The sequence below is a fragment of the Macaca fascicularis genome, chromosome 4 (assembly GCF_037993035.2).
Source record: "Macaca fascicularis isolate 582-1 chromosome 4, T2T-MFA8v1.1".
NCBI classification, from domain to species: domain Eukaryota; kingdom Metazoa; phylum Chordata; class Mammalia; order Primates; family Cercopithecidae; genus Macaca; species Macaca fascicularis.
The window spans coordinates 26,651,201-26,670,513 of record NC_088378.1 but is presented as its reverse complement, the minus strand read 5'-3'; the positions used below and the strand labels follow the sequence as shown (position 1 = coordinate 26,670,513).

Sequence of the window (19,313 nt, the reverse complement as noted above, 5' to 3'; positions counted from 1 at the left end):
AATGATACCTTTGTAATTTAAAAGAATTGAAACATCCACCTAGAAAAATTATGAATAAATAAACATTCAGCACAGAAAGGCTCTAAAAGTAACATTTTGAAAATTTAACCAAATAATAGCATATCCTTAAGAGAAAGCTTCTTCTTCCCCCAATAGCCATCTCTCATTTGTCTGTTGTTGGTTTTCTATACAACACTGATTGCATATGCTTGATTTTTTAAAAAGGGGTGATATACAAATAGAAAAGAGATGATTGCTCTCTTCAAATGCCTTGTGACACTTAAAATGTATAGCCCACACAAAGATGAGGAAATACTACAGAGAAAAATGACAGATTAACTTGAGGTTCTTTTAATTTTCTGGGCATAATTACGTTATGTTTGCTAACCAAGGCAGTTGACTCACTAGTAACTCTTCCTCTTTCTCTTCTATAGAATTAACAAAGGACTCTAGATGAGTGCTGCTTTGTCAACTGTGACTGCTTACAGAAGCTGGAACCATTTAGACATTTGGAGATTTCACAAAAGTCCTTGCAATCCCACAGCAAGGTAATGTGATTTACATTGCCTGAGACACACTTCTATCTCTATTGAAAATATACAATTTTCAGACTGTTTGACAAAAGACTATTACACAGTTATATATATATATATATACACACACACACACACATGCCAGCATCTTTACAGTCTCTAAAATACTGAAAATGCAACACCAGCACAACTCAAGAGGACAAGATGTCAAAGATAAATGGAGCATTAAAGTCATATTAAAAAATCACCAGTCAGAACCCAGTGGGCCCCAAAGAGCCTGCTAAGAAAAAGAGGATGTTAGTATGTTAGAAGCATAATTATAAACAAATAGAAGTTTTTGCAAATTCTTTCCTCCCCACAACACGTCCATTTTCTTAATTCACACACATTATTTTCTCAAGCTTCCTTACTTGAAGGCCAAGATTGCAAAATGGTAGATACCTTCTTTTCTCATCTCCGGATACATATCACTCATTCTATCTTCCACAGTGAAACCATTGTTCATTTTATACCTAAGACTTCAAATAAACTTCTTGCCCACTAAATTAGTTCCCTGGAGGTGTGAGTCAGACTTTCTGAAAAAACACAGAATAACAAAGAAGTAAAAACATGCATTTTGGAAGAAATGTCAGTGTTTTTCCTGGCCAAAGACTGAGAGAGAAGGAGAGACTGACAAATGGACAGACTGGACACTGGTCTCCCCTGATAACCAAATGCCTTATCTGCCTCTTTCCAGCTCTCAGTGTCCTAATACCTTATGCTAGATGTTTGCAGTTCTCTGCCTACAAATCATTAATTTCATATAATTTTCTGTTTTGAAACATATGAACCTCTTCCAAACAAGGTGAAAGAACTAGAATTACTTCTTTATGTGCCAACAAAAACAGATCATTATTTATTCATCCAGTCATCTCTTGAGCTCCTACTAAATTACCAAGTGCAAAGCCTTGTTCTTGGCCCACAAGTTACAGAGAGGAACCCATAGTCCGGTGACATGAGACATAGTTTGATCTTTCCAGTTACCTTTCGTGACCTCAAATCCTATTATTTGGAAATAAAGTAAAATTACCCACTCCTAACATGTAAATGCTTTGCATATCTCCTATTCACTTAAGTATCAAGATCACTTTAAGCTAAACAGAACTTACATGAAATGTAGACCCGTATAATTTTTTGAAACTTAGAAACCTTCTCGTTTTAGAAATTTTTCTAAAGATGGTATTTCTGTGCCTCTAGTGTAAGTCAAAGGGAACTCTACTTTTGTTTGTTGACACGCACATTTTTTAATGCTTATGTTCTTGCTTGTTAATTGCAGACAGATCATTCAATATACATTGGTAGACATATGGAAGTTATTTTTACCACAGAGAATTTTTGACAGCTTAAACACATAAAATTCATAATGCAAAGTCAAATTAATTTTTTCATAATATTCCACATAAACTAATGCACAAAGCTGAATACCTTTCCAGCACAATGTTACTTCTTATACTAACATAGGGCCACTTACAACACTAACATACACGAATGTTGTTAATGATATAAAAGATTAACTGTAATAAACTATGTAGCCCCCTTGAGTATGTGTCTGTGTTTGGGGGAGTCAGATTTAACTGGTCATCTAATTATTTCTAGTTTCATGCTAAAAAGACTTATTCAACATGTACCCTCCATAAAGGTTTTCAGAGAGTTAAGTTGGGCTTCTCCCAATCACTTGCAGCTTCCCAAAAGGACTAATAAATTTCTCCCATGATTGCAGGATATTACATTTGAAAAGACGATATAGTCCAAACTTCTAGATCCAGACACTTCAGTGATGCATCAACGTAACATAGCCAATTTGTGTCAAAGTCTTTCCTAAGTTTAGATGGTACTCTTTCTTCCATTACTATGATTCCTCCTGCTGCTTTCCATAACAAAAAACAAAAACAAACCCAGTTATCTACAGGGACAAAAATAAAAATGAAAATTCACTGTATACCAAAAAGTCTTTTTAAAAATTAAACAAGTTTCCTTTTTAATATGTTAGCTTGAGTAGGGTGTGTGTGTCCCTGTGTGGGGTGTGTGTGTGTGTGTGTGTGTCTGTGTGTGTGCTATGTATAGTGGATGGTATCCAGAATAAAGAGTGATATTTTCACTTCTCCTTTAGAGGAGTATAAGTCTAAGTGGTTATAACCATAGCAAAGCATCCCTCCTGCCTACATTTTAAATAGTTTGGCTTTTATTTCTAGCTTCAGAGTGTTCAGAATTGAGAGGATTTAGCATGGATTTGAAGAAACCCTTCTCATTCTTTTTTTCCCAGCTTACCTCAAACCCTACCTATACTCCTTCACTTTCATTTGTTTCACATTATTCTTTCTAACCAGTGACTCAAATATTGTTGGTTCTTATCTTATAAAGGTACTAGAGCCTGTTTAAAGAAGTTAGGGTTCAATTCAAAAAGCATTTACCAACTCTGCAAAGCCTCACGCTAGACACTGTGAAATCTGGCACAATAAGGTCTTCCTATGCCTTAACTGGCAGTCTGTGAAGGCTGCGTGCAAGGTACCTTTACCACATGAGCAGGGCAGGCAGTGCTTCATTCCAGAATAGAAAATGAAGCCAGGCTTCACAGGGAACATAGCGTTTAATGGAACCCCAGAAAGTAAGTAAGCAAATTCCAGAGAAAGGCTGCCCTCAGACCACCCATTTCTCATTTAGTTGCTTTTCCGACTACTCTTGTACACAAAGCATTCTTAGATTTCAAAGGGGGCACAAATATGCTCCAAGTACACAAAATCCCCAGCACTGAATTTGCCATAGTGGGAAAATAATGTGATTTTGAAATTCTTGTGTACAATGTGATTTTGAAGTTCTTGTAGTCTGCTTGTACTCTTCCCTATAAAGAGGGAATGCAGCCAGTCTGTGTCGGGGGTTTACATGCAAGGCCTAAAAAGTCAGTTCCCTTTTCAATGAGATATATGGTTTTAAAATGTCAGATGACTGTTTATGACATCAGTAGGAAGAACAGAGGGGAAGTTAATTCTTACCAATGTGGTCACAGTAGAAATGGCTTTGTATCCCTCTACCTAGTAGAGGGACTGGAACATAGCTGCTTAATACACTCAATAAATCAATGTTGAATTAATAGCTGATACCTATTGATTATGAGCTGAAAATGAAGGTCCTTTTCATTATTAATATTCATAATAAAGACCAAAAGTAAATAAAGAATAAAATAAGACTGAAAGTTCGTTTATTCAGTATTAAAATAGATTTTGTTTTGTTAACATCAAAATAGACAGGAGTCAGGCTGTAGAGTAATGACAAATACAATGGCTTTTAGATGTGGAAGCATTTATAATTAATATATACTTATTTGCCTTTCAAAGGGAAAATGCAGTGTGATATCAAATAATAGAACTATTTTTACTAACACACCAAAATTTATAGATGGAAATGTATATCATCTATCAAAGCAATTACTTCAAGTAGCCACATACTTATTCCACTTCTGAATCTGTTTTCGTGACTCTGTCATTGCAACTCATTTTATACTCATACATCAAATAGTGGTAGCATGTTCTATTTAAAATATAACATATTTTATAGTGAACTGTTATTAATTTTTAAAAAAGTCTCCCACTTGATCACCCATCTCTTTCCACTAAGAATGACTTCAGCTACTTTTCAAAACCTCTTTAGATAATTTAGATTTGCACATATTCAAAAGAAAACTCTTTTAAAAGACGACTTCAAAGCAGAGCTTTAAGCACTACTGAACTGCATTAACACACTCTCAAAGTGACTGCCCTGATTTAGTCCTCTTGTTTGTTACACGGTCTATATGGAGCAATGGGAAGTTTGGTCTTCTGAAGTTGAATCCTGGACACTCTTGAAGTTGAATCCTGGACTTTCAACTTCTAGAAAGACATCTAACTTCTTTGTTGATTAGCATTCTACATTTTTAAAAAGTAGGATTTATATTATCTGTTTTACTACCCTGAATGCAAATGAAGTAATGCTAGAAATGTGCTTGGTTAACAACTACAGAAATGGAATCTATTTAGGTATCAGTCATATAAATTTATAGGCAATATGAAAGAGTATCATTATGAATATCAATTATTCTTTTATGCAACAGTGTTGACGTGGCTCTAGAGACAGCCTCTGATGTTGGACTGTAGACAGAAAGAGATTAACGCAGCCGGGTGTGATTGATGGCTCATGCCTGTAATCTCAGGGTTTTGGGAGGCTGTGGCAGGCGGATCACCTGAGGTCAGGAGTTTGAGACCAGCCTGGCCAACATGAAACCCAGTACCTACAAAAAATACAAAAATTAGCCAGGTGTGGTGACGCATGCCTGTAATCCCAGTTACTCAGGAGGATGAGGCAGGAGAATCACTTGAACCCGGGAGGAGGAGGTTGTAGTGACCCAAGATAATGCCACTACACTCCAGCCTGGGCAATAGAGCAAGATTCCACGTCAAAAAAAAAAAAGAGAGAGAGAGAGAGAGATTAACTCTGAGACATTTGGGACATTTCCAGAAAGTTGATATTGTTTAAAAAGGCATTCAAAAAATCATTTACAATCTGCTTCCCAACACACCCTCAAATTTGTCTACGTTTCTGCAACATCGGAACCATACAAGTCACCAGTCACAGAAAATCATATCTCCCCTACACTGTCCGTAGGAAGATTTCTCCCTAAAGGTGAAATTCTCACTACTTTCAAAAACAAACCATGTTTAAATGTTCTCTCCAGCGGTTAAAATGGGATTGAAATTCCTGATTTCTTCATGATGCCTAAAAAACTTTCTTAATCTGAGTAATATGACAATGAGATAATATGGCAGAGGAAAAGGGGTCACAAAAGACAATATTGAGAGAGTCCTGCTTTCTCAGTGGGGCTTGCTTTAACCACCTTGTTTAAAATTGCATCTCCTCCCTCCAGCTTCTGATTCCTCTTACTTTCTCTTAGCACTTACTAGCTTTGAAAATGTATTCTCACTTACTTACGATTGCAGTTGTTGCTTATTGTATGTCTCCCTTCACTAGAAGGTAAGTTCCACAAAGCAGAGCTTTCGTTTGTGTAGGTTGTTTCATTGATGTATTCATAGGACCAAAAGCCATACCTGATGCTTATTCAGCAGGCACTCAATGAATAAAGTAATTGTCTTTCCACTTTTCTTTTTAACATGAAACTTTTTCTTTTTGCATATGACGTTAATATATGCTTGTTGTTGGGAAAAGGACAATTCCGAAAGACATAAAGAAGGAAAAAGAGATTGCCATCCTGCTATCCAGTAACAGTGCGGTTGTAATTCTGGTGCATATCCTCCCAGAATTTTTTCAGCGGCACATACACAAGAATATCACAACATAGTTTACACACCATTTAGCTTGAAGCTAGATGATATTTACTTGATCTCATTTTATTATACGTTAAAAATGCAGTATTTCTTAAATCAACATAATTCAAAATTTCTAATGATGGTTTTGAAAAAATAAAATTTTCTTGAATGTTAACATTACAGAGTATATACCAACAGTGCAAAATATGCACAGCCAAAAAGCAAGGAACATGTCTGAGTACTGAAATTATTTATAAATTTTTCTTTAATTGGATAAATAAAATGGGTATAAAATAGATAGGTATAATGCTTTTTTAAATGCACCCAAAGTGTGCATTTTTTAAATGCACCCACAGTTTCAGTAGTGTCTTTTTCTTCTATTTCATCAATTTAAAGAAAAATTCTTAGGATGTCTCTTAGTCCCTATTTAAATGAATATAATACTCATTTTTTTCCGACTAAAAAAGAAGAAAAATGATTAAGCCTTTTCAATCTCTGATTTGTTTTCTAAGTTCTCTTCAGTACTTTACAGAAGAAATCATTATAATGTTGCAGCAAGCAAAAAATTCAATAAAAATTACAGTAACAAAAATTAAGAGTAGTTTTGAGAATTTTTCTGGGTCATAGAGGAAAACAAATCCCAATCAAAGGGCAAATAACTTTAGAAAGAAAAATCATCTCATGGAAATATTTTTTCATCAAATTATGCATGTTTATATTAACCTGCAATTAAGTTAATAAAAGTAACACTATTTAAATTGACACATTTAACTTTTATAAAAACTTTTTGTACAAAATTATGTTACAATAGTCCTTTAGTACTGTATAAGTTAAATAGAAAAATGGGGCCGTGAAAATATCTAAAATATTTTAAAACATAAATTTTCAAAACTTTAAAACCACTATGCATATATCAATTTTAAAATACATGCACAGAAAAACATTTTAAGGGAAATATACTGAAATCATAATAGTTAATCCCTTTGTGTATGGTATTATAAATGATTTCTATTTTCTTCTTTGAATTTTACTGTTTTCCAAATTTTCTATAATGAAGATTTTTATAATATGAAAAAGGCATACACATGTGTTAAGCATGCGTTGTTTTAAAGCACTTTAATGAGAATTTGTTCATGTGATTCTATACCAGGGGTTAGTCACTACTATCTTCATTTAAAGGGTGAGGAAACTGAGGATGATAGAAATAAAATAGTTTGACTAAACCTAGCTAGCAAGTAACAGAGACAAGATTGGAACCTATTTCATCTGACAGCTCATTATTTTTTCCTTCAATTACACCTCAGCAAACATTTATTGAGCACAGTCTCAGTCTTCATTCAATCAATTATTGTTAAGCATCTACTATATCCTCCGCTCAGTGCAAGACTCTGGGAAAACAGTGGCAAATAAAACTAAACATTGTGATAGAAACAGTGGGGACACACGACGATGCTTAATATGTGGTTCCCACCCTGAAAGGGTTGTGAACTCATTGTACAGATGGAATATGTGCATATTAAAGGAAAAGAAAAAATAGCAGTAAATATATGATATATTCAAATAAGTGTTATAAATAAAAATACTGTAGAAATGTAAAAGATAAATGGTTATTGAAATTTGAGGTGATTAAGGAATACTTCACAAAGGCTGTAGAACACATACAGAGCCTTAAAATTGGGAGGAATCCACACAGGTAGAAAGGGAATGAAAGGCTTACTAAGCGAGAGAAGTTATCTGTAAGCTAAAAGAGGGGAGTGTAAAAAGCAAGTCCCAAATAAGAGAAAAGGAAATATTTCACTGTCATGGAGTGTTATGCCCACATGGAGTTGGAAAAATGAGTTGGAGCATAGTCATAACACAGTTGCAAAGAAAATGAATACCATGAACCATATGTGAACATATCCTGTAAGCACCAGGGAATCATGAAAACTTCTAACTCACGTAGTAAAGGTATGTATGAGATGCATTTCTGGACAGGCGCGGTGGCTCATGCTTGTAATCCCAGCACTTTGGGATGCCAAGGCAGGCGGATAATGAGGTCAGGAGATCGAGACCATCCTGGCCAACATGGTTGAAACCCCATCTCTACTAAAAATACAAAAAAATTAGTTGGATGTGGTGGCACATGCCTGTAATCTCAGCTACTTGGGAGGATGAGACAGGAGAATCACTTGAACCAGGGAGTTGGAGGTTGCAGTGAGTCAAAATTGCGCCACTGCACTCCAGTGTGGCCACAGAGCGAGACTCTGTCTCAAAAAAAAAAAAAAAAAAAAAAAAAAAGACGCACTTTCTGAAGATAGAGACTGATGTGAAGGAGAACCATCGAAGCATATTAAAAGGTGAAGTTTTTAAATCAAATCTACCATAATAGGAGTAATAAGCTGATTCCAAAAATTTATATGAAAATGCAACAGACCGAGAATAGCTTCTTATTTCAAAAAGAAAGGGAAAGGTAAAGAGCTTACACTATCAGACTTGATGGCTCACAAAGTCTTACTTATTAATTCTGTGTGGTATTCCTCAAGGGTAGACAAATAGAATAAAAAATAAAATAGACACTCTAGAAATAGATAAATACACTCATCGTCCATTGATTTCTGAAAATGGCTTTGAGTATTAATGTGGTCATTGAACCATGATGATCTTGGAGGACTCACAAAAGCACCACAAAATTAGATATTGGTGGAGAAATTTTTGATCATGGAAACAACAGATCTTGTTTCCAATAATTTGTGACAAAAATTCTAAGGATTATTAAATAGATGGCTTTCAGCTATAGTGTTTTTCTGGTAGATTTTATTTTTAGAAAGAGTCTCCCTCTGTTTCCCAGACTGGAGTACAGTGACATGATCAAAACTCACTGCAGCCTCAATCGTCTGAGCTAAAAGCAGTGTCCTGTCTGCCTTCGAATAGTTAGAACTACAGGTGGGCAGCACCATTCTTGCCTAATTTTTAAACTCTTTGTAGAGTTGAAGGTTGGTCTTAAACTTCTGGCCTCGAGTGATCTTCCCTCCTTGGCCTCCAAAAGTATTGGGATTTCAAGCACGAGCCTCCCTACCTGATTCAACTATCAACACTTTGCTATATTTAATCTCTCTAAACATACATACACACACACACACACACACACAGTTTTTATTTCAGCAACTGAAAGCAAGCTGCCAATAACATGACATTGCATATCTAAATACCTTAGCATATATCTAAGTATTTAAGAATTGGTATTCTATGTATATCCATAATACCATTATATTTCCACAACATTATTTTTTTCATGTTCCAATTCCTCTGAGATAATTCACCTTTTCCCCTGGAGTTTAGCCTTTGAAATTCTTTTGGGAACTATGGTTTTTTGACGCCTGAAAAGATCTATTTTTATCCTCATTCTTACAAATATACTATTTTAGGATGAAAGCATCTAACAATATTATTCCACATTATTCTATTTTTGCTGTTAAGAAGTTTGCTAATTGTGATGGCTAATTTTATATGACAACTTGACTGGGCTACAAAGTGCTCAGATACTTGGTTAACCATTTCTCGGGGTGTGTCTGTGAGGGAGTTTCCAGATAAAATTAACATCTGAATCACTGGACTGCATAAAACACATTGTCCTTCTCAATATGGGTGGGCCACATCCCATGCATTGAAGTCCTGAATGGAATAAAAAGATAGAGAGAAGGAGAATTTGCTTTCTCTGCCTGACTGTCTTCAAGCTGTCTTCAGCCTTCAATCTTTTGCCTTAAACTCAGACTTCGACTGGAATTGACAACAGTGGGTCTCCCGGTTTTCAGACTTGAACACAAACTGGAATCATATCATTAGATCTTCTGAGTCTCCAGCTTGCCAAAGTCTTAGGACTTCTCAGCCTTCATAATTGCATGAACCAATTTCTCTCCCTCTCTCTCTCTCTCTAAATATATATATATATACACACACACACACACATATACATATATAGTGTTTTTTATATAGAGAGAGCATTTTTGCCATTCTTACATAGAGCGTTTACAAATATATACGTATATATACACATAATATGTAAAAACAGCAAAACGTTCTACATAAGAATGGCAACTGCATCAAAAGTGTATTAGATTCTTCAGAGAATTGCATCATAAGTGTATATAGTTCACTATTCTCTCTTCAGCTGTGCCTAATCAGTTGCATAATCCACACAGTTTTTATTTCCAATTATCATATTTTTATTTCTAGGCAATCTACTTTGCTCTTTTTCAAGTTTAGTTCATTATATTATGGTATCTTATTACTTATTTTTCAAGTCTAGTACAGTATCTTATTACTTATTTTTCAAGTCTAGTTCATTGTATTACAGTATCTTATTAGTCATTTATACTTACATATTTTTTCCTCACAGTAAAAATAATAAAGGAATATTTTAATAATTGAAATAAAAACAATAGTCTTATCACACAAGAGCAGCTGTTTGCTTCCAGTCTTTTTTCTGTGGGATTTTAAATAGTTTCCAAAATACTGTACTGTTTCCTGCTGTGTTTGCTTAACATATAACATAAGCATTTTCCCATTAAAATTCTGTAAGTTTAAAAGAAATAAAAAATTAAAAAATCCTCAATTATTCTTTCAAATATATTAAGGCTATAAAATTTTTCACAAATAGTAATAACAATATCATATACAATGTGTGTTCAGTACATAGACAATATGAATGTGTACATTATACACAATGCATTAAAATGTTATATTATCTTTTACTTAAAGCGCATTTCACCAAACAGTAGAGCTGATACAATGAAGCTTGTTTCATCAGAGAAGTCAACTGAATCTTTCTGTAGCACATTATTGCACGATTATGGCTTTAAACAAAAGTTGCAAGTCACAAGTTCTTACATTTTTGGGTCACATTGTAGAATGTATTCCAAATGAAAAATGGAGAAGAAAGTACATGACATCACGCTTCATGTTATGGCATATAAATATTAACTATTTTAACATATAACTGTATGATGAATGATACAGTTAAGACCTATACTACATCATATATAGTTATTATTATAAAAAGTTATACATTATGAAACAGTACTAAAAACAAAATATATTCTTCTCAAATAGTGAAAAAAATTATCTACAAAAAATTCCAATATCTAAACTCTTTATTCTCTGATCCTATTGTTTACTGTGTTTTTGTTGAATCTTTCTCATGGAGACTTATTTCTTTGGTTGCTTTGTGATTTGGGGTTCTGAGATTTTATATATATATATGTGTGTGTGTGTGTGTGTGTGTGTGTGTGTGTGTGTGTATATATATATATACTTTTTTTTTGAGACGGAGTCTCGCTGTCTCCCAGGCTGGAGTGCAGTGGTGCGATCTCGGCTCAATGCAAGCTCCGCCTCCCGGGTTCACGCCATTCTCCTGTCTCAGCCTCCCAAGTCGCTGGGACTATAGGCACCTGCCACCACACCCAGCTATTTTTTTTTTTTTTTTTTTTTTTTTTAGTAGAGACGGGGTTTCACCATGTTAGCCAGGATGGTCTCGATCTCCTGACCTCATGATCCGCCCGCCTTGGCCTCCCAAAGTGCTGGGATTACAGGCGTGATCCACCGAGCCTGGCCCTGAGATCATATTTTTAAAAACATTTTCCTTAAGGCCGGGTGCAGTGGCTCATGCCTGTAATTCCAGCACTTTGGGAGGCCAAGGTGGGCAGATCCCCTGAGGTCAGGAGTTCAAGACCAACAAGGTGAAAACTTGTCTCTACTAAAAATATAAGAATTAGCTTGGTGTGGTGTTGTGTGCCTGTATGCCAGACACTAAGGAGCGTGAGGCAGGAGAATCACTTGAACCCAGGAGGTGGAGGTTGCAGTGAGCTGAGGTCACACCACTGCACTCCAGCCTAGGCAACAGAGTGAGACTCCATCTCAAAAAAAAAAAAAAAAATTAGCCTTATATTCTCAGCATGACTTTTGTTCAAATTACACAGACTACACAGTTGCAAATTTGCACACTTAATGTGAGGTTTCGTTTTTGTTCATAAGTTATTAAGAGAGCCTTTCCCCCATTTCCATCCAAGTCAAAGTCAAGACTGGCAAGTCTCCTTACTGTCTTCCTAGGAGGTTAGGGTTTTATCATATTACCCTTTTACTGAGCGTGTCACTCTTAGAAATCCAAGCCTTACTCTGGTTACCTAATGTAACTAATAGTAACTCTTGTTACTATTACTCCCACAGCACCTGGTTGTTCATACTATTCCTGGTTACAACCCCAATGTGCTCCTGCATGCCCGGCAATGTTCTTCTCCTTGGGTGGTGAGTATATGTGACCAGTAAACTGCTGTGGATCTCATCTGTCCAGTGTTGGGTGTTGGGTGTCTAGGCATCTGTGACTCTCCAAGGCAGGAATCTTTCCTTCACCAATAGGGTGAATAGAAAGCAACAAAATCCACGGGTGTTATGAACCATATGACATGCCCAACCATTTCAGAAGACACCTAGTCAGTTACAATTAACTGTTCCTTGGTTATTTGGTTCTGAGTTATTTGGCAAGGCTACCCCAGACAGAACTGCTAACTGCTGATGGGCTTGAGCTATAGCCTATGTGCCACTGTTATGCCATCTCTTTTAACTCTGCAATGCTCTTGTCCCCAAGAAGAAAATGGTTGTTAACTATACCCTGGTGTGACATGCTGTCAGGTTCAGCCTGTGTTTGGCAGGTGATCCCTGAAGCTTCAGCCTGTAAATGCAATGAGAAAACATTGCCTTAACCAGTCAGTACTTCAGTCCTGCTTACCAGAGCTCAGGCTAGAGCTCTCTGATCACCATGTCTAGCCTGGTGACTGTCACTGACTGCTTGGAGCAGCAATACGGACATTGCTTGTAACAGTGCACCTATGGAACGGGCACAGAGGCAGCCCTGTGTGACGTTTGTGGGAATGAAGGTGACCACCCCATGGAGAGCTAAGCATGGTATCCTGGTTGCCATTATTGTTCATGCAAAGGTAGTGACCTTTCTGGTCTCCTCTGCTGCTGCTTCCTGAGCTGCTGTTGCTTGCGCTCTCATGACTCCGAAGGGCATTGAGGTGCAGATCCATGGTGGCCTGTGGCACAGGTGCTAACGAAAAACGAAAAGGGTGGGGAGAGGAAGGAGCGTTTGGTACTCAAATGATCTCCCAATGCAAAACCCACAGCCAGTACGCCTGGGCTCAGCACTGCTGCCTACCAGCACACCAAACGGCCAATCTTGCAATCATGGGCTTGCTGGCCCTATCCAAGCCATAGACTAATGACTTTACTGGATATGGACCTCAACCCTAGAGACACTGACTCGCACTCCCCAGAGGAAGAGGCAACTACTTCTGAGAAAGGCCACTAAGCTCCCTAATGTTTTCCCATAAGTACCCAGAAAGTCTGCACCACAGGTGACTGTACAGAAAGCTCCAATTTCACCTAGATACAAACTCAAAATATGCTCAAGGAATTTGTGCAGAGAAAGAAACAAAGAAAGAAAGAAAGAGGGAAAAATTCCACAAGACAGAAAAGGTAGGGCAGTGGCAGCAGGAGATAATTTTGATCTATTGAGTCTGGGTTAAAAACCTAGCTTTCTTTCCCTGTACCACTCTGCTTACTATGTCTCTGTTGCAATAAAGATCCTAATCCTTGAGGTTATAGAGAAATACCTATGTTACCTTTATGGCACTGTGGTACCCCATGGCACCATTAATTCAAACTCAACTTAAGCCCAGGCTCTTTAAACCACATAAATCAACCATTATAAGGCTGTGGGGGAAACCCCCAACCTTGATGATACTAATTTGAAGCTCTCTGAGAGAAAAGGCTTATAAATATCACCATGGTAAAGAGGATCCCTCACCACCACCCCACCAGCACCAAATATGTCCAGTGACCACCACCACTTAAAAAAAAAAAAAGAAAAGAAAAGAAAGAAAGAAAAGAAATTTAAAAAAGCAAAGAAAAAAAAATCCTGGATATGGAGGGAAAACAACAACAACAACAACAACAACAACAACAACAACAACAAAAAACCCTAAAACAAAGATCTGCAATTTGACCCAATTGGGAATTCAAAATATATTAAAAGCATTTATATAGCCAAGATAAAGGGGCACTGATTGGCTTTTGTGCCTCTAGAGTATAGATTCTTAATTAACTTTAATACCTGCTGAAATCCAGCAATTGGCAAACCTTCATGGCTTTAACTGGCACTAGGGCTCAGATTACAGTTATGACTAGGGATCACACTAAATTTAAACATGGTATCCCTCATAATATTAGAGGAGTTATGGAATATAGGATAGAGGACAAAGAGATATGGCTCATCTTAACCATCATAATTACTGTCTTGCCTAAATTTCCCATCACGGTCATAGCAATCATTGCCCTAAAATATCCCATAATGGACATGGATGCTCTGACCCAATTAAAAATAAATGGAAATTAGATTAAATCTTGACACTTATAAATTGGCTTGACAAAATGGGAACTCATGACTCCTCTGCCTCCACCCCAAATTAAAATAATTATTAACATGGCTCAAAGTAATTTAAAACAGGGATTTTGAGGATTAAAATTTGTTATATGACAGTTATAGAGTGCAGGGATGATTATCCCCACTACTTCTCCATTTAACAACCCAATCTGGCCTATTTAGCCTATTCTTAAACCTGGAACAAATAAATAGTGCAGCACACTAGACTGCTACAACCTTAATGCCATGGTCCCATACAATTCAGGCCCTTATTCCCAACAAAATGAGTATTGAAACTTCTGACTCCATCCGTTCAGCAACTGATAGATATTTTGCTACTACGAATTAGGCTAATACGATCCATTGGGTGCCAATGTCAACAGCTTAGCAGTCAGTTTGCTTTTACCTCCCACAAGACACAATGTATTTTTACTAGGCTACTCAAGGGCTACCTCAGCAGTCTTGCCACTGCACACAGCCTTTGCAGGCAAGATCTTAATGACATCCACCTTTCTCCAAGAGCACAGGTATATTACATTGATGATATCCTTTTCCAGGAAGATTTGTTTGGCATATTCATTGAGAACATACAAATATTCACAAAGGAACTCACACAAAAAGGGTGGATCATTATCTCTCACATAGTGCAAAGTCCTGTGACTTCTGTTAAATTCTTGAAAGTTATTTGGTAAACCAAAAGCTGCTCCATCCCTGATACTGTCAAAAAAACAGGTATTAACCCTCTCAGTACCCACAAGGTTAACACAAGTCTACATCTTTTAGTCTCTTTTGGGTTCTGGAGACAACATATTCTTTTGCAAATTTTCTTTAATCTCACTAATGCTATTACTTACAGACTGCCCATCTTAAAGGGGAACCTCCTCAACAAAAGACTATAGAAGCTCTCCAAAATGAAATCAACAGGCACTCCAGTTAGTGCCCTCAGAGACTTCTGCAACCTCATCTCATGACTCCTGGAGTCTCTGGGCCACCTGTGATGGTCATAAGTTGCTCATGGGCTTTCGATGCCAGAAACTGCGTTTCCTGGCCTTGCACTATACACCATTACAGTGGCAATTACTGGCCACACTGGGCTTTTCCAGAAATAGAGGGTCTCACAGACTTTGAGGCTGTGACCCTCTGTACCCAGCTTCTGTAATGCCTTGTAATACATTGGAGCAGCACCCCCATGAATTTGGCGTGGCTATGAGACCTCTTTGCAACAGGATGGAGTCAAGCTTGGGCCTTCTGGCATATTCTATCTGTAGAAGGTGGTGGCCTCCTGTACCATCAGTCCTTTGCCAAAAACCATGGTGCTAGGGGAAGTCATCCCTTTCCTACAGTCTTTCCTACACCTGGAGAGACCCCTGGGATCAACTGAATGAACAGCAATAGAAGGCCACACACTTTACCAATGATGTTGCCATAATTATACATGATAGAGCTCAGTGGAGACTTATTGCTTTTAATTCCTTAACCAAGATGTCCCTGATAAAGAACAGAACCCAAGGGTCAGCACAATGGGCACACTCCAGGCATTCATCTTGGCAATGGATGCCCTGGTCATTTGGCCTCATACATATATTTTTACAACTCTTAGGCCATTGCCTAAGAGCTGCACTTTAAAGAACTCTTTGAATCTCTTGTTTCACAGATACCCAAATATAAATATGTAAACCAAAATAACAGGTTTCTCTACATATCCTAAGGCCATAATACAAGGCCTCAACAGGACATTCCTAATCTCATTTGGAGTTCGAGACACTAGATTGTTACCAAGGCACTCATCTTATGTCTCAGAATACACAGTGGAATCTTGAAGAAGGCTTTCCATTCAAATGCAGCCTCCCCAGAGGCCTCAGGTAGTCAGCCCCAGGCAGCTAGTTTAATTGATAAGCCTAATGGGTTTTCAAAGAACTATTTAAGTCACAAGGAGACAAATGTCCCTCTACTTACTTGATGTCACCATTGCCACAAGCATTGATTAGCCTCAATTCACACCCCCCTGGGAACACCCACTCTCTATATCAATGTCACACAGGTCTCTCAAATGTCTTTACTGGTTATATATGGAGACATACCTAAAGTTCATGTTTTTGGCAACCACCTCAAGATGTGCCCCTCTCCCCTTGGTCAGGTGCCTACTTTGCTTCCTAGGAAGGCACTTCTCCTAATCTCTAAAAGTCTCAGTTATCATCAAGATTTAAACTGATGTCAAAGCATCAAGTGATCCATTGTAGCATAAAGCCAAAAATTAAGGCTTGATATCTAATAAAATAGGTCTCTAATGGCCTAACTACAAGTTCTCCTCCCCACTCTATTCCCACTGATCAGGTACCCCAGACAAACCACCATCCTTACCAAGAGGACCAGGCACAGTTTCTGTTTATCCATGAGTAGCAGGTTTTGTTCCCTGTTTGTCTGCCAAATCAAACAAGTGAATCACATCATTCCACAACAACTGGGAACACCCTACCCTCTTAATTCTCCAAAGCCTACTTCCTACAGCCCTGGTTGTTCACTCTGCTCTTGAGTGCAACTCCTCTGTGGCCCAGCAAGGTGTTCTGTGTCCTCCTCCCCCAGGCCATCAGTAGACGTGACTAATAACCTGCTGTTGATCTTATCTCTTCTGAGTCAGGTGGTGTTTAGCGCTCCTTCACCAACAGGGTAAATAGGAGGTGACTAAGACACACTACCACTAATAACATGTTGCTCTCTTTCATGAAAGGGAGCCTAAAGTGTAGAGAAAAGGCATCAGGTTCACACATATCCTGTGTCCATGCTGACCGTCACTGAGCTGCAATGTGTCCAGTTACATCAGTGTGCACAGGGATCCACTGCTATTGTGTCAGGTATAACTATTACCTCAGGTAGAGATATGTGCATCTGCATCCTCTTTGTTCCATCTCTGGACTTTAAGGTTGATGGTCTACTTAAACTATTCTATGCCCTCCATGAAGTCCATGAAATCACTTTAGAGGCTCACTCCTCTGAGGGCCTGGGAACCCTGTCAGGTGGCAATCAGGCCCATCTGCCTGGGCACTTCTCTTGACCATTGCTTGTCTACCTTTCCAGGGTCAGAGAATATACAGAGAAAGCTTTATGATGCCCAAAGTTTCCCTGGGAAGTGAGGCATAGTCATCTCTACACTTGGATTTTCATTAAAATTCTTAATGTTCAATCTCCCTTCTGTTCAACCTAGTGAGCTGGAGTCCTGGCCACCTTCACAGAGACTTGAATAATGACTAGGGTCTCATTACATCCTGAATTCTTCTCCACTAGCCAGTCAATGACTCATTTCCCTTCCCAGAAACATGAAAACTTTTACATCACCATATAGTCATTCCCACTCTATGGTTTGTTCTCAGTTCTTCAGTTTCAGATAGCTCAAAAAATCTTTGCTTTCAAAAAGTCAGGCTATTGTCATACATATGCTGATTTTCAAGACCATGGCTCTTTGTTTGGATTTTAAAAAATAGAAACTTAAGTGATCACTTGTTATAGATTAAGTGCATCACCCCTCAGTGAACAGCCTTTACAGACTATTAAAGGAAGTATAAAGGAGAAAAGAAATATCAGTTGATAATTTAAAAATGTTACCAATCATACACAGGTGGAACAGCTACTCTTTTTTTTTATTTTTTTTTTATTTTTTAAATTTATTTATTATTATTATACTTTAAGTTATAGGGTACATGTGCATAACGTGCAGGTTTGTTACATATGTATACTTGTGCCATGTTGGTGTGCTGTACCCATCAACTCATCAGCACCCATCAACTCGTCATTTACATCAGGTATAACTCCCAATGCAATCCCTCCCCCCTCCCCCCTCCCCATGATAGGCCCCGGTGTGTGATGTTCCCCTTCCCGAGTCCAAGTGATCTCATTGCTCAGTTCCCACCTATGAGTGAGAACATGCGGTGTTTGGTTTTCTGTTCTTGTGATAGTTTGCTAAGAATGATGGTTTCCAGCTGCATCCATGTCCCTACAAAGGACACAAACTCATCCTTTTTGATGGCTGCATAGTATTCCATGGTGTATATGTGCCACATTTTCTTAATCCAATCTGTCACTGATGGACATTTGGGTTGATTCCAAGTCTTTGCTATTGTGAATAGTGCCGCAATAAACATACATGTGCATGTGTCTTTATAGCAGCATAATTTATAATCCTTTGGGTATATACCCAGTAATGGGATGGCTGGGTCATATGGTACATCTAGTTCTAGATCCTTGAGGAATCGCCATACTGTTTTCCATAATGGTTGAACTAGTTTACAATCCCACCAACAGTGTAAAAGTGTTCCTATTTCTCCACATCCTCTCCAGCACCTGTTGTTTCCTGACTTTTTAATGATCGCCATTCTAACTGGTGTGAGATGGTATCTTATTGTGGTTTTGATTTGCATTTCTCTGATGGCCAGTGATGATGAGCATTTTTTCATGTGTCTGTTGGCTGTATGAATGTCTTCTTTTGAGAAATGTCTGTTCATATCCTTTGCCCACTTTTTGATGGGGTTGTTCGTTTTTTTCTTGTAAATTTGTTGTGAAAATGGCCATACTGCCCAAGGTAATTTATAGATTCAATGCCATCCCCATCAAGCTATCAATGAGTTTCTTCACAGAATTGGAAAAAACTGCTTTAAAGTTCATATGGAACCAAAAAAGAGCCCGCATCTCCAAGACAATCCTAAGTCAAAAGAACAAAGCTGGAGGCATCACGCTACCTGACTTCAAACTATACTACAAGGCTACAGTAACCAAAATAGCATGGTACTGGTACCAAAACAGAGATATAGACCAATGGAACAGAACAGAGTCCTCAGAAATAATACCACACATCTACAGCCATCTGATCTTTGACAAACCTGAGAGAAACAAGAAATGGGGAAAGGATTCCCTATTTAATAAATGGTGCTGGGAAAATTGGCTAGCCATAAGTAGAAAGCTGAAACTGGATCCTTTCCTTACTCCTTATATGAAAAT

General features: G+C 37.8%; 1 protein-coding gene and 1 long non-coding RNA gene across 13 annotated transcripts in view; one reads left to right on the top strand and one right to left on the bottom strand.

Moving 5' to 3' along the window:
• The window catches only part of PKIB (cAMP-dependent protein kinase inhibitor beta), a 245,378-nt gene that overhangs the window by 12,666 nt on the left and 213,399 nt on the right, over positions 1-19,313 (bottom strand). For 5 of the 12 annotated variants that reach the window (XM_074036961.1, XM_065543271.1, XM_065543268.1 and 2 more), the window contains one exon: positions 12,846-12,950. The exons of 6 other annotated variants lie outside the window; for them this stretch is intronic. In XM_074036961.1, coding sequence (XP_073893062.1) covers positions 12,846-12,930 — 85 coding nt within the window. In that variant the 5' untranslated portion in view covers positions 12,931-12,950. Of the gene's footprint in view, positions 1-974; positions 1,109-12,845; positions 12,951-19,313 lie in introns of all 12 variants that reach the window. One more of the 12 variants, XM_005551707.4, reaches the window with a different exon arrangement.
• The window catches only part of LOC102144028 (uncharacterized), a 30,792-nt gene continuing 11,912 nt past the window's right edge, over positions 434-19,313 (top strand). Inside the window, exons 1-2 of the long non-coding RNA XR_006697779.3 lie at positions 434-548; positions 12,071-12,148. This is a non-coding gene — a long non-coding RNA (uncharacterized lncRNA). The remainder of the gene's footprint in view (positions 549-12,070; positions 12,149-19,313) is intronic.